The sequence below is a fragment of the Phoenix dactylifera genome, chromosome 6 (assembly GCF_051530095.1).
Source record: "Phoenix dactylifera cultivar Ajwa chromosome 6, Ajwa_hap1_PhDact_Kaust_v1.1, whole genome shotgun sequence".
Lineage (NCBI taxonomy): Eukaryota > Viridiplantae > Streptophyta > Magnoliopsida > Arecales > Arecaceae > Phoenix > Phoenix dactylifera.
Genome location: NC_143195.1, coordinates 34,018,984 through 34,035,513, shown reverse-complemented (window position 1 = coordinate 34,035,513; position 16,530 = coordinate 34,018,984). Strand labels below are relative to the sequence as shown.

Genomic DNA, 16,530 nt, shown 5'->3' with positions numbered 1-16,530 from the left:
CATCTAGTAGTCTTCTATGTCGGTTGATTTCTCGCCTCTTGAGATACTACTTTTTGGGGCTAATTTTGTTTCATGAATGGATTTTGGTACCTAAGTTTTATATGCATTAAAAATAAAATTTAAATATAAGGTTCCACCTTATCTCCGTTTCAGCCATGAAGCAAGCTGGATCAAAATAATTTAGTTGAAAGTTCCCACCTTATACCTAGTGCCCCGGTAGTTCACACCTCGTGAAAGTGGTAGCATACCTACGCATGGCTGGTGCACCGATAGTTCAAGCATCGGTCACCGTTGCCGCATGGAACCCTTGACCACCTTTCCTGATCCTTTGATTTCTCTCTCTCTCTCTTGCTTTGGGATAGGCGTTGTTGGTCATAGATACGGTCTCCAGGTTTTCGTGTGTTCGATTAATTCTATTCGATTCCAGTTCCTTCGTTACTGGTAATTTCTCTTATATTATGAGCTTGGTATGAAAGCTTTTAATTTCAGTATTGTCCTCCAGGAAATTTGAAGAGGGTTGTTTGCCTAGGTTTGTCTAATATTAGATAAGTGAGTTGTACAATCGTTGGCTACCCCTCCCTTTCAATCAAAAAAATAGTTGTACAAGTGCTGAAAGACTGGCTAATTTAATTAGGAGGAATGTTACTTACTTTGATTCATTCTTGACCGTCTTGCAAATTTTTTTAAAAGGTGTCAGACCTTGCCAAGTGCGGGAGATGAACCAACTGATTGAGTCATTTTGACAAAACCGGCTGCCATCGTTTCTAACCGTCCACCTCAAGCAATTGGCAGGATGGCGAATTCTTATATTACAGATTTCTTTCTATTTCCTTCGGACATTGGCAACACCTATGGAGTCGAGGCAACTAAAGGCCCCATTTGGTCTACATACCACAAACCGATCATACACATTGGAAATAGTTCAGCGTTTCCATATACGAAATAACAGACAGACCTCCTTCGAGGCTGACCCAAAGCATTAAATAGCGAACAAAGAAGCCGTATACACAAGTTACAGTCGTTTCCATTCCCCCCGACGCAGATCTGAGTCTACTGTTCTACGTGAGTGAGTGTTCCTAAACCTGAGCTACCAATATAGCAACGAAATTGACATTCCCAGCCATTATAAAACTGGCCAAGATCAGCCTAGGCATGGTTTTCCAGTTAGAAAATGACGACCACAGTGCGAAGGTTGGTTGAGTTAACCAAGTTAGTATCAGCTTGGATGCAGGGAACTGTTTCATGCAGCCTCTTCCTTTCCCGTGACTCTACTTGGCCACGGACTCTTCCCATAGTATCTCCTGAAGATGTTATTTAAATAGTTTTACCCTCAGTCAGGCTCGGCAATTTGTTGCCTTACTTCCACTATTAGGCAGGCACCCGATGAAGCACTCCAGTAAGCTGTCTGACAGGGTTGTTCGAATGCTCGCCGATTTTGGGGGGCTCATCTGGTTTCTTGCAGATACAAGAAGAAGGAAATTCATGGAATTCACCTCGTCCTGGCCTCATCTCATCTGGTTCCCCCATGAAGCCTCTCTGGCATGCCTTCACCTTCCTCGCAAATGTCCCCCAATCCATCTGTTTCCGTGCTTTAAATAGTGAACTAAGCTTCTTAGCATTCGGCCGTATAGTTCTCTTATGTCCCATGTACCTCCTGCAAATTTCAATGTCAATCAATTGGAGATCAGTACTTTTCTGCAACCCTAAGGAATCTGAGAGTATCTGAGAGAAGAGAACGTTAACACAACAAAAAAGAAAACAAAAAAAAAAGGATCCCCAAACAAATTGCTTTTGCTCCTTTCGGTCCATCGAATAGTTAGACAGACAAATGTTGGACAATGAGGAAGGGTAATCACCAATAGGCTGCATCACCAATAAAAGCAGATCCATCATGCACATCAAATGTCGGACAATGAGGAAGGGTAATGGAGATAAACATAAACAAAGGAAAGGATGTAAGAGTCATATTGTAGGTGATATTAGGAGGCTAAGGGGCAATGCCTATACAAAACAAAGTGAGAGACATGAGGTTTGGACATGAACAGCATAGACTAGAGAAAGCCCTCATGAAAAGCGGCATCAAATGGTGGATGATCAGAGAAGAGAAGATAGTTAATAATAAAGAATTAGTGGGGTGTGGATAAATTATTTCAAGTCAAGTTTCAAGCCTTGGCATTTAGGAGGAGCCAAGGGCAAAGTAGGACACTTATAGCCGACCAGAAGTAAAGGGATGATACTTATGCTTAGGCTCCACATGTAGGTTTCTCACAACTAGACAGCACGAGCTGCATCCTCCTCCCCATTATGTGGGTCCCCACCATCTGGGTTCAACATAGACTGCAGCAGAGCCCACACCACAAGGATCACGATCCATGCCATGTATAGGTGCGAGAAATCTACATAGATAGGTACATAAGGCACACCTCTGAGTCCTACAATGTCAAAACAAATGTGGAATCATGGCATCAATATGTTGCCAATTTATACTCCGGGATTTTGAGATGGCAGAAAGGGAATATATAAAAGTTGGCCAAGGGTTGATCCTCTGGGTTTCATGGAAGCCGCTGCGAGATAAACTTTTACTCACAAATCAAGGAAAATACATTGTTAAATTCGTGATTATTCATTTTTTTATATATAAGCCCACTAAAACAACACCTAAACCACATAGGACACTTGAAAAAACCACATAGGACTTAATTCAATCCAAAAATTACAAGAAGCATCTCTGATTTCAACTAAACTCAGATTAATCCCATAGTAAAATGTAAGCCAATGACTGAGACTTGCAATGACCGACCTAGTTAAAATTAAAAAAAGAAACTAGGATCTCAGATCAACTTTAAGATGAATTCTAAGATGCCTCAAATGGATATGAATAACTCAAGCTATGCCCCTGGAAAGGCGGCTGGGACTCCAAAATTGACAAAAGTCTAATTCCAATAAGAAACTTGAGTCGAATCAGTAGTCTTTGTACATATAACATCACTAAGATGTACAGATGCAAACGTTTCATACCAAGACTAGATAAAGAAACACCCAAGATTGAGAAATAAGTTAGCTTGCTGGCAGTACAGCAGTAAGTGTTAGCAACAAAGAATGCATACCATAGGGTATCAAGTACATGGGTCTTACTAACTGAGCAAGGACACAATCATGAACTTGGCATAGAAAACTTGTTAAGGGGTAGGGAAGCACTATACACTTTACATGGATAAATTTTCAGAAACGTCTCCAGAACTTTGTACGATTACCAACAACCAAGGTTTTAATAGTAGCAGCATTCTGTTATAGCAGACCCACCGAAACTGTTCTTTACCATTATAAAATTTTATAACAGCTGTTATCTACTCCATCATGTGTCATGTGGAGTTATTTGGTATTAAAATAATGACTAGTATAGCAGAAAATAACAGCAATAATGAAAAAATAAGGGCATTATTGTCCAAAACACTGTTCACTCATTAACAAAATTCAGGTGGTAGAAGCTATTTTAGGAAGGAAAATTAGTATAAAAATTTGAGATTTATAAATAATTATTTTATTGAGGAAAAGAGCAAATGTCAAATAACAGCTATCATTTCTGCTATATAATGGCTGTCATAATACAACTGTGGTCAAATAACGGCCATTACTTAAATAAGCAGTAACAGATCCCCTTCAAAAACATTATAACAGCTGTTATAATGTTCTAATGGCCATTATTTTAAATCATACCTGTAATGGTTACAGCCAGGCCTCCAGATGAATTTATTTGCCTCTAGAATAAGACACAGATCATGGAAAGCAACAGTCTTGAACAAAAGTAAATTATTAAAGAAAAAGAGGGGAAAATAATAAAGATTAGAAGCCCACACCTGTGGCCAGCAAGAATCTTGGCCATGTTTCCATTATTGTTCGTGACAAACACATCGCTCTCACCACAGACAATGTAGTCAATGGCAGCAAGACGAGAAGAGAAGGGAATAAATGGCTTCAAGTCATCTCCAGCAAGCATCTCCTTAGTGTAGAAGTTTGGAAAAAGATCTTTAAGAGGTTGGAGGGTCTGTTCTCCACCATATATTTCTCCAGATGCAATGTAAATGTGTGTATCATTTTCAAAACCAAGAGCCCTTAGCATTAAACCAACTTCATGTGGAGTCAATGGACATTTCCCTCGACTGCGCTCATCCTCAGCACTCAGATCCTGCCAAGATGCCAGCTTCAATCATGTCTTAAATCAAGACAGTACCTGATACGTGCATATGTTTAATACATTGTTGATACACAACTATCAAATACATCCTACAAGTTAATTGCTAAGAATTAAATTCAAGATTTCAAAGACTAATACAATCTACTTGTTTCAAAGCTATTTTGGCAGCCTTGGAGACCATGCGGACCAAGTGTTCAACATGCTTGGCACATGTAGATGCTTTGGGTAGTGACTTTAGCCAAGGCATGCATGTAGCATACCTTAGCAATTACATTACTGATCAAGAAAAATTCAATTGAATTATTCAATAGACAGTGCTCTAAGACCATGATCTGCACCAGAATACTGTGGCTCTGTAGGTTTAGTTGAAAAAGAACAAAGGCACGATATCTATATGCATTTCAATAACACAAGCCACATGTTTCAAGAGCATTGCATGGCAGCCTTGGGGACTATGTGGACCAGGGGTTCGACATGCTTGGCACATGTGGTGCCTTGGAGAGTGACTTGAGCCAAGGCAGACATGTAACATATTGTAGCAATAAATTACTATTTGAGAATGATTCAATTGGCTTATTCAATAGATAGTGCTCTAAGACCATGATCTGCACTGAAAAATTGTGGCTCTGTAGGCATGATAAAAATAACTGCATAATATCTATATGCATTTCAATAACATTAGAAGTTAATAGCAGTATCATGATAAATAACATTAGAAGTTAATAGCAGTATCATGACATATCAGAAATTTATCAACATAGTGACTCAGGATGTGACCATTGTTGCTAAGAAATTTCTTATCAATGTGAAAATAAATCAAGATACTGCCAGAGAAATAACATAACAGAAACCTTGACAGATAAGGAGAGCACAAAGAATCATTTTATCCATGTCCAATATAAAGTACGGAGTCAACCCTCAAAAATTTAAACCAAAATAAATTCCCACAAAATTATTCAACATATAATAAATTTACTCTAAAATGATAAGACAATATAAAAAAAATGGAAGTAATAATCTTACAGGTAGTGTTGCCCAGCGCTTCCTTATTTCACCTAGTTCATTGCGTTCTTTCTCCCCACCACCATAATAACAACCAGAAAATGCAAGCATGTCAGGTTCAAACCTGCAGTGTCAATGGAAAAGAAGATTTAGAGTGTGGCTCATAAGTGGAAAAAGAAGAACCACCATTTAGAAAATACATTAACTTATAGAACAATTACTTTGATTAGGTAAGGAAGCGGATACAAGATTCATTATATTTCATTATTTCTAGAAATAATCATAGGAATATTCATAGCATGTAATATAAGGTCTGATGCACGCACTTCACATGAGCTTCTCTTTCTAATGCATATGCCTTGTGTTAAATTAGCTTATCCATGAGCCTCTAAGCACTTCCAATCAGTCAAGCCCAGAGAATGAGACAATGCAAAACTAGAATAGCTATCTTTAGCAATGATCAAAATTAATTGTTGTAGTACCTCAAAACAGCAAAATCTACAATATTGGCTTTATTGTAGTCAAAACAGGGAGGGATAAGTCAGAGTTGACAAAGTATGAAGTTTGCCGGTTATACTTTGGTGAAGGCAATCTTCCATTCAACTCTGACATATTCCATGACCACCTTTTAATTAACTGAGATTCTCAGTATTATGGTGAATTTCAATAAAGGGGATCTCAGATTTTAAGGAAATAATATTGTAAATGAAGGTGTCAATTGGACAATCATGCAAGAGGCAAGATCTTTCAATTTCAAGAGAATCTGAAGAAAGAAAGAAAGAAGGAAAGAAAGATTTGAAGTGGCGGACAGTATAAATGGGACATACAGATGCCTATTTTCTTATTTGATATCACAGTAAAAGTTCGACATCAACTAAGAATACAGGAAGCCATATTTTCTTAAACATATTTCTAGCAATTGATAATGCTCCATTTTAATTTCCATGCAAAAAAAGAGTATACCTTAAGTGAACGGCAATAAATCGTGAGCCCATCTTTCGCATTCTCTTTACCAATCTTTGACCAAGTACTTTGATAGGTTTTGTAAACCTTAGTGCATGATAATTTACGCGGCAGCGTAACTTTTGTAGGTCATCATCAAGTCTGTTGGTAAGCCTGTAATCAAACTTCATCAACTGCACAGCCTGCAATTTTTTGAAGTCTTTAAATATACACACATCTCTCAAGCATGTCAATGACTACTGTATCAGAAAACAGCATGGCAACAACATGGCAATTTTAGTCTAATATCTCACAAACAATATATTTGTTTTAAACTTCTTTGGTGAAGAAGAGACATTTAAGGTAATTTTAAGGAAGTCAGCCACCCCTACTAGTTGTTGTAATAGCCAGTGTTTATGCATCAATAGCATGTTAATTAAATTATTGTTTACAGTTACCAAAGTCTTCTATACTCCAGGGTCTAGAAGTAAAGATGCAAGTAGCAGGACATTTTACATCTGAGTACTGTAGATTTCTTAGATTTCAATTAAATAATTCAGACATAAAGTCTCGATCAAGTACGTAGTTGAGTTACTTGGCCTACTTACATGCCTCCGCAAGAGAATTGGCAGTACTTGGTAAAGATAATATTCAGGAGTTGATTTCCTTGGAGGGCGCATCGTATAAGGAGGTTTTTCCATTGATCTCATTACTTTATCTGGTATCCTCTTAACTATAGTGACATCTTTTGAAAGTGCAGAAATGAACCAGTTAACATCAAAAATGTTGGCGAAGTCACTGCACAAGGAGTTTTCATTAAATAAACGTAAATCAAATCTAGTAATGAACCCTGAAGCACTTTTCCATTTAATTTTCATGAATCTCAGCTTACCTGTCATCTTTCCAGAAAGAATAATGATCCAGCTCGGGAACAACTAGAGTGGCATTTAGAATCCGCGCAACAACAACTGCATCTGTTATCTGAATATCAAAAAAAGTAATGAGAACCAACAAAAAGCATTGGCTGCTAACCCGGGCTCATTCCTTCTCCCCTTAGTAAATAAAATGTGCAAAGCCAAAAAAAAAAATGCATCATCTGTTGGACTTCATTATGAATTTTGCCACTCATCCAGGAGTATAGGATGACGTAGATTATTAAGTACTTGAAGCCATGGTCTGCCGTACCGGTCCAGCCCTAGACCGGTGCCGGATCCGCGTGAAATCCGATACCGGGTTGTTTTTATAGCAGAGCCGACCGGTACGTGCTTTGTACCGGTCGGTACCAAGTGGTACCGGCCTCGTACCAATTTATTTTTTTTTTAAACAACCACAATGCCGCGCGCTGTGGTTTTTGAAACCACTGCGCCGCGCGTGGTTTCAGAAAGAAGTGGCTAGTCGGGCCACTTCTTTTTTAAAAAAAAGTTTTTTAAGTGGCCGGTACAGTACCGGTACTGGCCGGTACGGACCGGCCATCGGTACGCCGGACCTTGCTTGAAGCTGTAATGAGAACCTAGAAAAATCATTGATAACCTGGGATTGTTCGCTTTTTTCCCATAATACATCAATGTTCACTTTAAGGCCAAAGAAAAAAGGAATCATCGGTTGGCTTCATCATAAATTTTGCAACACATTCAGGATATGAGATGACTTAGATGATTAAGTACTTGAAGCATCCGGAAGGTCATTAAAAATATAATAAACTAGCTAGCAATTTCTTTAGTACCAAAGGCGGTAGGTCAATTGAATGAACCATACCAAAGGGGAACTCCAAGAATTGAAACATATAGTACCTTCCATCATGAAGCAATCTCAACAACATTCAAGTTTCAAATGGCTACATAAGCATGTACAGCCCAGCAGCAAAGCAGTGCATATTTGTCAATATTCTATTTTAAATAGTCCATGAGATAAGTGGCATGCAGTTTATGATTTACATAATACATAAATAAACAAATAAAATATATATATAGGTCTATTTCAGTGTAGCCTACTTCCAAGAGGACATGTTAGTCATACATACATATGTATGTGCATAAAAAAGAAAGATTTGAACTATGTATTCTACTTTTGAATTTCTCATTCCTGATAGTTTACCACTCAAAAAAAGGTGAAAAATGAAGAGGATAGACAACGAAACAATATATTGAAGTTCATGCAAATTAAAACCAATGTAACACATGTAGACCCTACTTTAGACTGCTGCTTGATTACACTAAAATAATAAATGAAACGGAGAGAAAACATAAATTTGTGAAAGATTTTTTTTTATAAAAAAAGCATACCCCTGTCCTTTGTTGATTTAGTCCTCCACTTGTTGCGATTAATAAGTAACCATTAGATTTGCTTTCACGTACCGCAGCTAAAAGACATAAGCACAGCAAGATATAATAAATCAGAATAGAAAGCATTCTTCCGCTAAAAGAATGGAAAATATCAATGTTTCTCCAGAGGCGTTCCATATTATATAGTAACCACAAACATCATATACAAAGCAGCAGAACAAAAAAAATAATAGAGATACAATGTAGCACATTGGGAAGAGGCGAAACTAATTCAGAGGATTATGATTTGATGAAACATGAAGTGTGCAAAATCAGATAACTGATTATGGACAAACACTTGTTTAGTCACAATAAAAACATGTGGAGGAAATTGATTAATATTGTGCAAGAAAGAAATGATCTTTACTAATTCTTGAAACTCTTCACAAACCACTCGAGAAAATATTGACTAGCTGTTTATACGACGGCTTCATTATCATTCAACTAATAGGTACAAATTGTAGTTAAAAAGTTGAAACTAAAGTTTGCCATACCAATGAGTACCACTCCATACTGGACATACCGTACCGCACTAGTACTAAACCGAAACTCGGTACCGAGGGCGTACCGAGTCTCTTATGCTGAACTAATTCCTGTATCGAGCATAAACGATACGCTACCAACATGGTGCCGGTATGAAGTCCAGTACCAAGATGGTGAACATTGATTGAAACAATAACCATGGGAATGTTCTTCATTAGTGTGTTATTCTTTTTTATGCGGTTTTGTAGGAGAATGTTTTTGATATCTATTTGTATCCTTGGATCTTTTGAACATGTACAAATTGTAGTTAAAAAGTTGAAACTAAAGTTTGCCATACCAATGAGTACCGCTCCATACTGGACATACCGTACCGCACTAGTACTAAACTGAAACTCGGTACCGAGGGCGTACCGAGTCTCTTATGCTGAACTAATTCCTGTATCGGGCATAAACGACACGCTACCAGCATGGTGCCGGTATGAAGTCCAGTACCAAGATGGTGAACATTGATTGAAACAATAACCATGGGAATGTTTCCCCAGGTTCAAAAGATCCAAGGATACAAATAGATATCAAAAACATTCTCCTACAAAACTGCATAAAAAAGAATAACACACTGATGAAGAATATGGCTACAAATGGACGAAAATCGAAAATGATCATGTTAGTTGCATTAGGGCCCTCTCTTAAATAGGTGTCATCATGTTGGTGTTGGATAGATGGGTTGCTACTCGACTAAACCTTTTTGTAACCATATCTTGCCCAAAATCTTATGAAGCTTATAGCTTCTAAAATCTGAAGATTCAGTGACATCGATAAAGCAATTAGTGCACATAGAAATAAGCAAAGAAAAAATGGGCAACTATGCAAACAAGTATAAAATGCGAGGTGGATTCTTATTCAAATAATACCCAGGTTTGTATATGAAAAAGGTGAGCATGGAGATAGAGATGGTGAGGAAACCAGTACAGATAAAAATTAATGCTTTGTAAAACATAGTGATCAAACAAAATTTTGATGTGCCTGAGCTATATGGTCCAAGTAGGGAGTTATCAACAATGATGTTACATTAAGGTTGATTAATAATTCTTATATTGAAATTTCTGTTGTTAGCAGACATTAAATGCTAACTTTTGTTGATTGTATTGTCCACTAACCCCTCTCTCCATGCCTGAAACTGTACTCATAAAATAAAAGGCCAAGTAAAAACGTCTTCCATCTTCCCTCACTATGGATGTCCTTGAAGTCAATTTCCTGCTAACAGTTGCTGCAGAACATACGCAGACAAAAAAAGGGGGAGGTGGGAGATACCTTAGTATTGGCTTCAAAATGATAGCCATGACGGCATATGGTAATTGTTGAGTAGGGAAAAATGGTCTGAGAAGGAACTATGACCTAGACTTTGCCAAAGCTTTAATATCTTTCTTTCCTGATCAACAAGACGTATTTGCTTCTCTTAAAACCAGATCCTAGGAGCATATGTTTAAGTTAAAGACTGAAACTCTTGTAAAGCTAACTAGCATTAGAGCTCAAGCAGGGTTAGCAAAACTTGATAGCCTCATAAGTGGAGCCCAAATTGACATGATTTGCATTGAATTTGGGTCATGATACTTACAGATTGAGTTGGTTTTCGTCAGATGTTTTCGCAACGGATCCATGTAACTTGGACTCAGGTTGATGTCATGACTACATAAACATATGATGGTTGAATCCAGATGGGGTTTCTAAGTTAATCATATAAATTTTGAGCTTAACCTCCAAAACAACTACAAATTTAGATTTCAGGTAGCACAGTTCACAAGCATACTGGTCACATACCAGCACTGTACATACTGTGATATGCCCCTATATCCACTCGCAATACGTCGACATCCCTGGGTATGGCACATGGTACATATGTCTCAGTAAGGGGTGTACAATACCGCAACACAGTTAGTACTTCAAATCTTTCTAGAAAGTAAGAGATTTTATTTAAGGGCAAAAAGGAGGCCTGTTGTTCAGTCTGCCCATATTCCCCCCCAACCCCCACCCCACCCAGCCCTTGATTAGCTACGAGTCCTAAATGGTCCCAAACTCTTCTAATAGCAAATGGGAATGCTTGCAAAGCTCGATAATCTCTCTTTCTGGTTTGTCACGAGTCACGACCATATGGTCTTATACCCTTCAACAACTACAGGCAATCCACTTAGAGATCCAGAAGGCTAAGTGCCTATCATTATCCATCTTGGTGACAACATTTACAAAGATCCCCTCTAGTTGAGCCATTTCCAGTACTAATACATCTAATTTTTTGTACCTAGAAGATATGGTAAGATTTGCTCTCTTTCTTTTATAATAAACTTGGAAAATGTGGGCTCATTTGCCAGGGAAAAGTCAGTGTTAGGGTGAGCTATCTCAAGTTGGGTTGGTCAATTTGGTATTTCTAATCATTTCGACCCACAAACTCAGTTGATATTCATAAGTTCCAAGCTACACAAATTTTGGTGAGGTCATGGGATTCAACCAAATGGCAAGCATGATCTGATCCTTACCATCTAGAACAAATGAATTTGACCACAAGTCATGTTTGTAGTTGCTTGAGCATTAAGTTTACCCAGCACAAATTCAATCTGGCCCAACCTACTGCCACATCTAACCTTAGCATATGTAAGTTATATATAGCATCTAAAAAGATTAATTGTTAGGTTATCTAAAAACCTACTAGAGGCAACCCTTCAAGATTAATAAGAGAAGTCTTAGAACAACAACATTAGGTCTTGGAATTTTTGCTCCAACCCCTCAAAATGTCATAATACATCACTATTGCATTATTTAAAGTATGCATATCATCTTCTTTCCCTCAAAGCAAACTTGTTTCATTCACTCCATGAAGCCCACAAAACTGCAAATAATATAACTTTCCAGATCATCTCTTCCTTAGTTTCCTTCACCTAACTCGCCTACACTTTGAACATGGTATCATCCATTAATGCAACATGTTGTCATGACCCAGCCTCAAAGCTCACAAAATTTTGCTGCCAATAGAAAGATTTGACATTTTGCTACTTTTCTTCCTATGTTGCACATCTTTAGTGGCAATTATGCAGCAACACAATCTTCAGAACAGTACATTACAATAGAAAATGGAGTCTCTTTAAATTGGTAGTCTTAAGACAAATCAGTTCGTTATTTTGGTATCAGTTTTCCCTTTTGAAAAAACATATGCTACATACATACAACATATTCTCATATGTGATGAATGCATTAAAGACATCAAAAGAATAAATTTTCAAGAAGAACTTGAACAGCCAACCCAAATAGAGATGAGAAAAATTTGTTAACTGCAATGATGATACAACATCCAATGGCTAGAGCAAGTTTAATACAAAATTCAAGAGCAAGTTTGTAGGCAGCACGCGAAAGAGCAGAAAAAGTGTGAAAAGGCATTGTTCTGGAGGAAATTTGAGAATTATTAGCGCATTTTGTACTTTTACAATGTAGCCAATGTTGAAAACTCCTAAGAATAGGTATGCAGAAAGTAGTTACATTTGCCTCAAGGTAAAAAAACTAGCAACTGAGTATGTAAATTGGGAAGAAAATTGCCAGATGAACTGACAAAGAACTTACGTCTGAAATGAGCACCTCTATCACTACAACCATAGTAGAGATTTGAATATTTTGATTTCCATATATTAATTGGTTCATTGCGATCCTGCAAATAGCTCAAATTAGTGGCACTTAATCAAAATGATTTAAATGAATGGACATTACAATTCATCACAATAAAAGTTTGCAATGCATATCATTTTGGAGCATGATCACCTAGCCTTAATAACCCACTATGTAAAGGATTTACATGTTGATATCCTCTTTGAACACCTTTGATTATTTCAGCCATCACCATATTTGACATAAATATACCAATAAAGTCATGCTAGAGAGGATTCCTATGTCATGAGCAATTTTTTCCTATACCCTCTTACAATTTCAGTCAAAATTACAGGAGGATACCTGACAAAAAAAAGTTTTAGCTAGGTGTTAGATGACGCACTAGATTATTATCATCAGTCAACTTATTGGTATGTACACATGATCATTAATGTACCCCTTACTTGTTTCATGAACTAGTAGCTACAGTATAACTAGTACTCATGAGGTTCACTAGATTGAATAGAAAACTAGAGAGGTGAGGCCAAACAATATAAGATGTATTGAAACAAAATTCTAATGCAGATCGAGCTCCATGAAGGTGATAGGGTAAGAGAATATGCTCATCAAGAAAAAAGCCACACAAGATCAGATGATAAGGATGGCATGGACCCAGATATCTCTAAAGTCAAATTTAATGCCCCAAAAAATTTTAGTTTCCACCATCATAAGCCTGTATATAGCATGTCTAGTGTAACGACTGTCAACTTAATCATGATATCAATTTAATTATCCTTTTAGATAGAATACTTTTGAGAAAGAAAACATATTTCAATGAATGATTGTAAATATACAAAATGCTTACCTGTTGCTTTTTTTTATTCCTGAGCTCCAAATTTTTTATTTACTTTTTAGGGGTTAAAAACTCTAATGAACTTGCTATATTTTTTACATGATCATCCAGGCTTATTGGTTGCAGATAAGTAATTCTATAAGTCATATGGTAAACTAAATTACAATGAAAGCAGAACTCCTCATGATTTGATTTGCATATGACATGATCGAGTGATATCTTATGATCCAAGAGACTGCATGATCCATAGCATGGAGCTAAATCTTATGATCTTAAATGATCCCATTCCAAGAATGAGATCCGGATCATTCAGGTCCATTTTAATCCACATTATAAGTTTAGGATCATGGACTGATTCTAAGAATAATGTATAAATTTTGAATTGGTGATCAATGGCAGTGGTCTAGGCAATCCACTAAATACGAAGGAACTGTGCTTAGTGTTCTAAAATTTCATATGACATGAGACCTAATTACAAGGACTCGATGATTATGAACTTTTACTTCTAGTCCAGAATACTAAATCACTATTAGCACATGCCTCTATTTTAAAGCAATTTTAAGATAAAGAATGATACAAAGAAGGAGAATCCTTTCAAATTATGATGAAATGTCGTGAGAATGTAACAACAATGAGCAGAAAATCTTGTGAAATTGTACTAGTCTTGATTAAGGGATCACTATTAGCATGTGCCTCTATGTTTAAAAGCAATTTTTATGATCAAGAATGAGACAAAAAAAAGGAAAACCTTTAAAATTATGGCGAAATATATAGGGATTGGAGCAATAATGAGCAGCAGATGTTCATAGTTCCTCATAGTACCTATTATCAGATTGGTGAATTATAGGTCTTTTGCCTTCTAAACATTTCATCAAATTTTATCTCAACCTTGAATCCGCAAAGATTATCTGATCAATATGAGGTATCCTTTTTGCACATTCCACGACCACATTTCGAAGACCAAGCATACTTGTCAGGGCACCATCTCTAGCATGACCTCTTTTTAAAGATCTTCACTTTCATGTGTCCAATCATTCACACAACAACCAACATGGCATTATTTTGATCTCATACAGGTAATTCTCCATATGAGCCATGTTTACGTACCATGCCTTCATGCTCATATGAAGGGCCTTGATTGTTGTCTCCGCATCATAAAAGTCCATACATTTAACAGCAAATGATAAAACTTTAATGCAATAGGAATGACCCAAAAATCCTCGAAGATTAAGGTCTAGAATGGAGGGTGGTCGTGTCAACGATCTTTGGAAGCAAGCAGTGCAAAAGTATTCATGAAAACATGCTTTATGTTAAGACCAGCATAAAGTTAAAGACCCTCATCTAGATATAGAATGAAATTGACAGCAATGGAAAAGATTTCACAAGTCAAAATTAACGGATGTTATAATGTAGCAGATGTGGTTTCATCTGTGAGATGAGTAGTTGCTATAACTAAAAGGTCCAGGTTATGTAGGGAAACTTCGCCAGGGGGCAAATAAGGTGGTCATGCATTTTTCATGAAGGAAAAGGCATGGCAATCTAACTCACAATCAAGCCTAGAGGAAATGCTATCAGCAAGTTCCCTTCCAGCAGATTAGTAACCAGTTACAGTCAAAAACCAAGGACTATCCCAATGCAACAACCTCCTGATAAATGAGGTTACATGAGAAAAAGAACGGAAAAGGAACAGGCAACTATAAGGATGATAAGTTAACAAGCTGCCCTAGCAAAACTCACCACGCAGAAATAATTGTCATTTGATTGATCGCCCTCACCAAAAAAAAAAAGGAGAAAAAATTAAAAAATAAAAAGAATGTTGCTTTTATTATAAGCATCATATCCCAGGAAGCGGCCAATCATGCTCATCCGTTCCCTATTGGTTATTACCAACAAAAATTAGTAAAAAGTTGCCTGATCTCCATGGTCAACATAAATTACCTTACAGTCAAACAAACTGCTAAAATAAAGAGAATCAGAGCACACTTTCAAACCATCGGAAGGTTCGACCAACCCGAAAGTCCACAAGACGCAGCCAGTACCTAATGCTCCCTTCACACTCCTTATAACTAAACAAGTTAGCAATTAGAAAGAAAAAAAAGAGGAAAAAAAATGAAAGAAGATAAATAAATATAGCTAGTTATCTTCTTTCTTATTTTCTTTTTCTTTATTTCGTTCTTTCCTTTTTCGTATCGAAAGAAACAAGCAAAAAAAAAAATAAAAAAATAAAGAGCTGTGCTCATCCAATATCAGGATTGACAGAAACTAATTATAAAATGCCGACATCATTAACTTGGTACTCAGACAATTCTTGTCAAATGAACTCGTACCTTCTTGGATCGCCACCGTCCTCGGAGACGCGACCACTCGAGGTCGGCGGCGATCTGGCCGCTAAAGAGCGAGATGAGACCGAGGGCGAAGAGCATCGACCCGCACAGCACCGAGCGAGGGATGGCCCAGGTGGGGCGGAGCCGCTTCCTCGCGGAAAACAAGAAGAAGCCGTGGGGATCCAACCTCCTCGCCATCCCCACGCCCATCGCGATCAAGATCAAACCCTAGTCTCCCGGTCGGCCCGGCCGTCGAATTAAAAGCCCACGGCATCAACGGCGCGGGCCAATCATCGATCCCTGGACGGACGGAGGGATCTTCTTAGTACGTAGAGATTGATGGGATCGTAATGGCGGGTGGGAGAGTAATGGGGGAAACGGCGTTAGGGCCTCGTTGCGGTGCACCGTGGAAAGGGAGAGCGGAGGAGAGAGGAGGGGAGGGGAGGGGATTTCTGTGGTCTACACGGGGAACCGAGCAGCGAACGAGCAGTGGGATTTTGGGAGAATTAAAAAAACATAGCGGGATTACCGGGGGGCAATGATGACGCTCGGTGTCCGGCATGCGACCCTGATGATGGGAACGTGTATCGCGGTCCCTCTTGGTTTCTTGGCCGTTGATGTAGTGAGATGCGGGGTCATCAATTGTGGTCAGATGGGCTTCACCAATTCTGTTTCTTTTTGATTTCTTGTCGAGTTTATTAGTTTCCAATTCAGGGTATCTAGCTCTCTTCAAACTTCCTCGGACCACTAAAATGTGTTTCTGGAATTTTCTTTATTTGCCTA

General features: G+C 37.8%; 1 protein-coding gene across 1 annotated transcript; it reads right to left on the bottom strand.

Moving 5' to 3' along the window:
• Window positions 1-911: 911 nt before the first annotated feature.
• Window positions 912-16,291, bottom strand: LOC103711649 (O-fucosyltransferase 29). Its single transcript, XM_008797885.6, has 9 exons — window positions 15,751-16,291; window positions 12,550-12,634; window positions 8,422-8,498; window positions 7,032-7,120; window positions 6,748-6,937; window positions 6,161-6,342; window positions 5,219-5,321; window positions 3,858-4,186; window positions 912-1,654 (listed from the first exon to the last, which is right to left on the bottom strand). Exons 1-9 carry the CDS (start codon window positions 15,955-15,957, stop codon window positions 1,369-1,371), a joined length of 1,548 nt encoding a protein of 515 aa, XP_008796107.4. The 5' UTR covers window positions 15,958-16,291; the 3' UTR covers window positions 912-1,368.
• Between the last annotated feature and the right edge of the window lie 239 nt (window positions 16,292-16,530).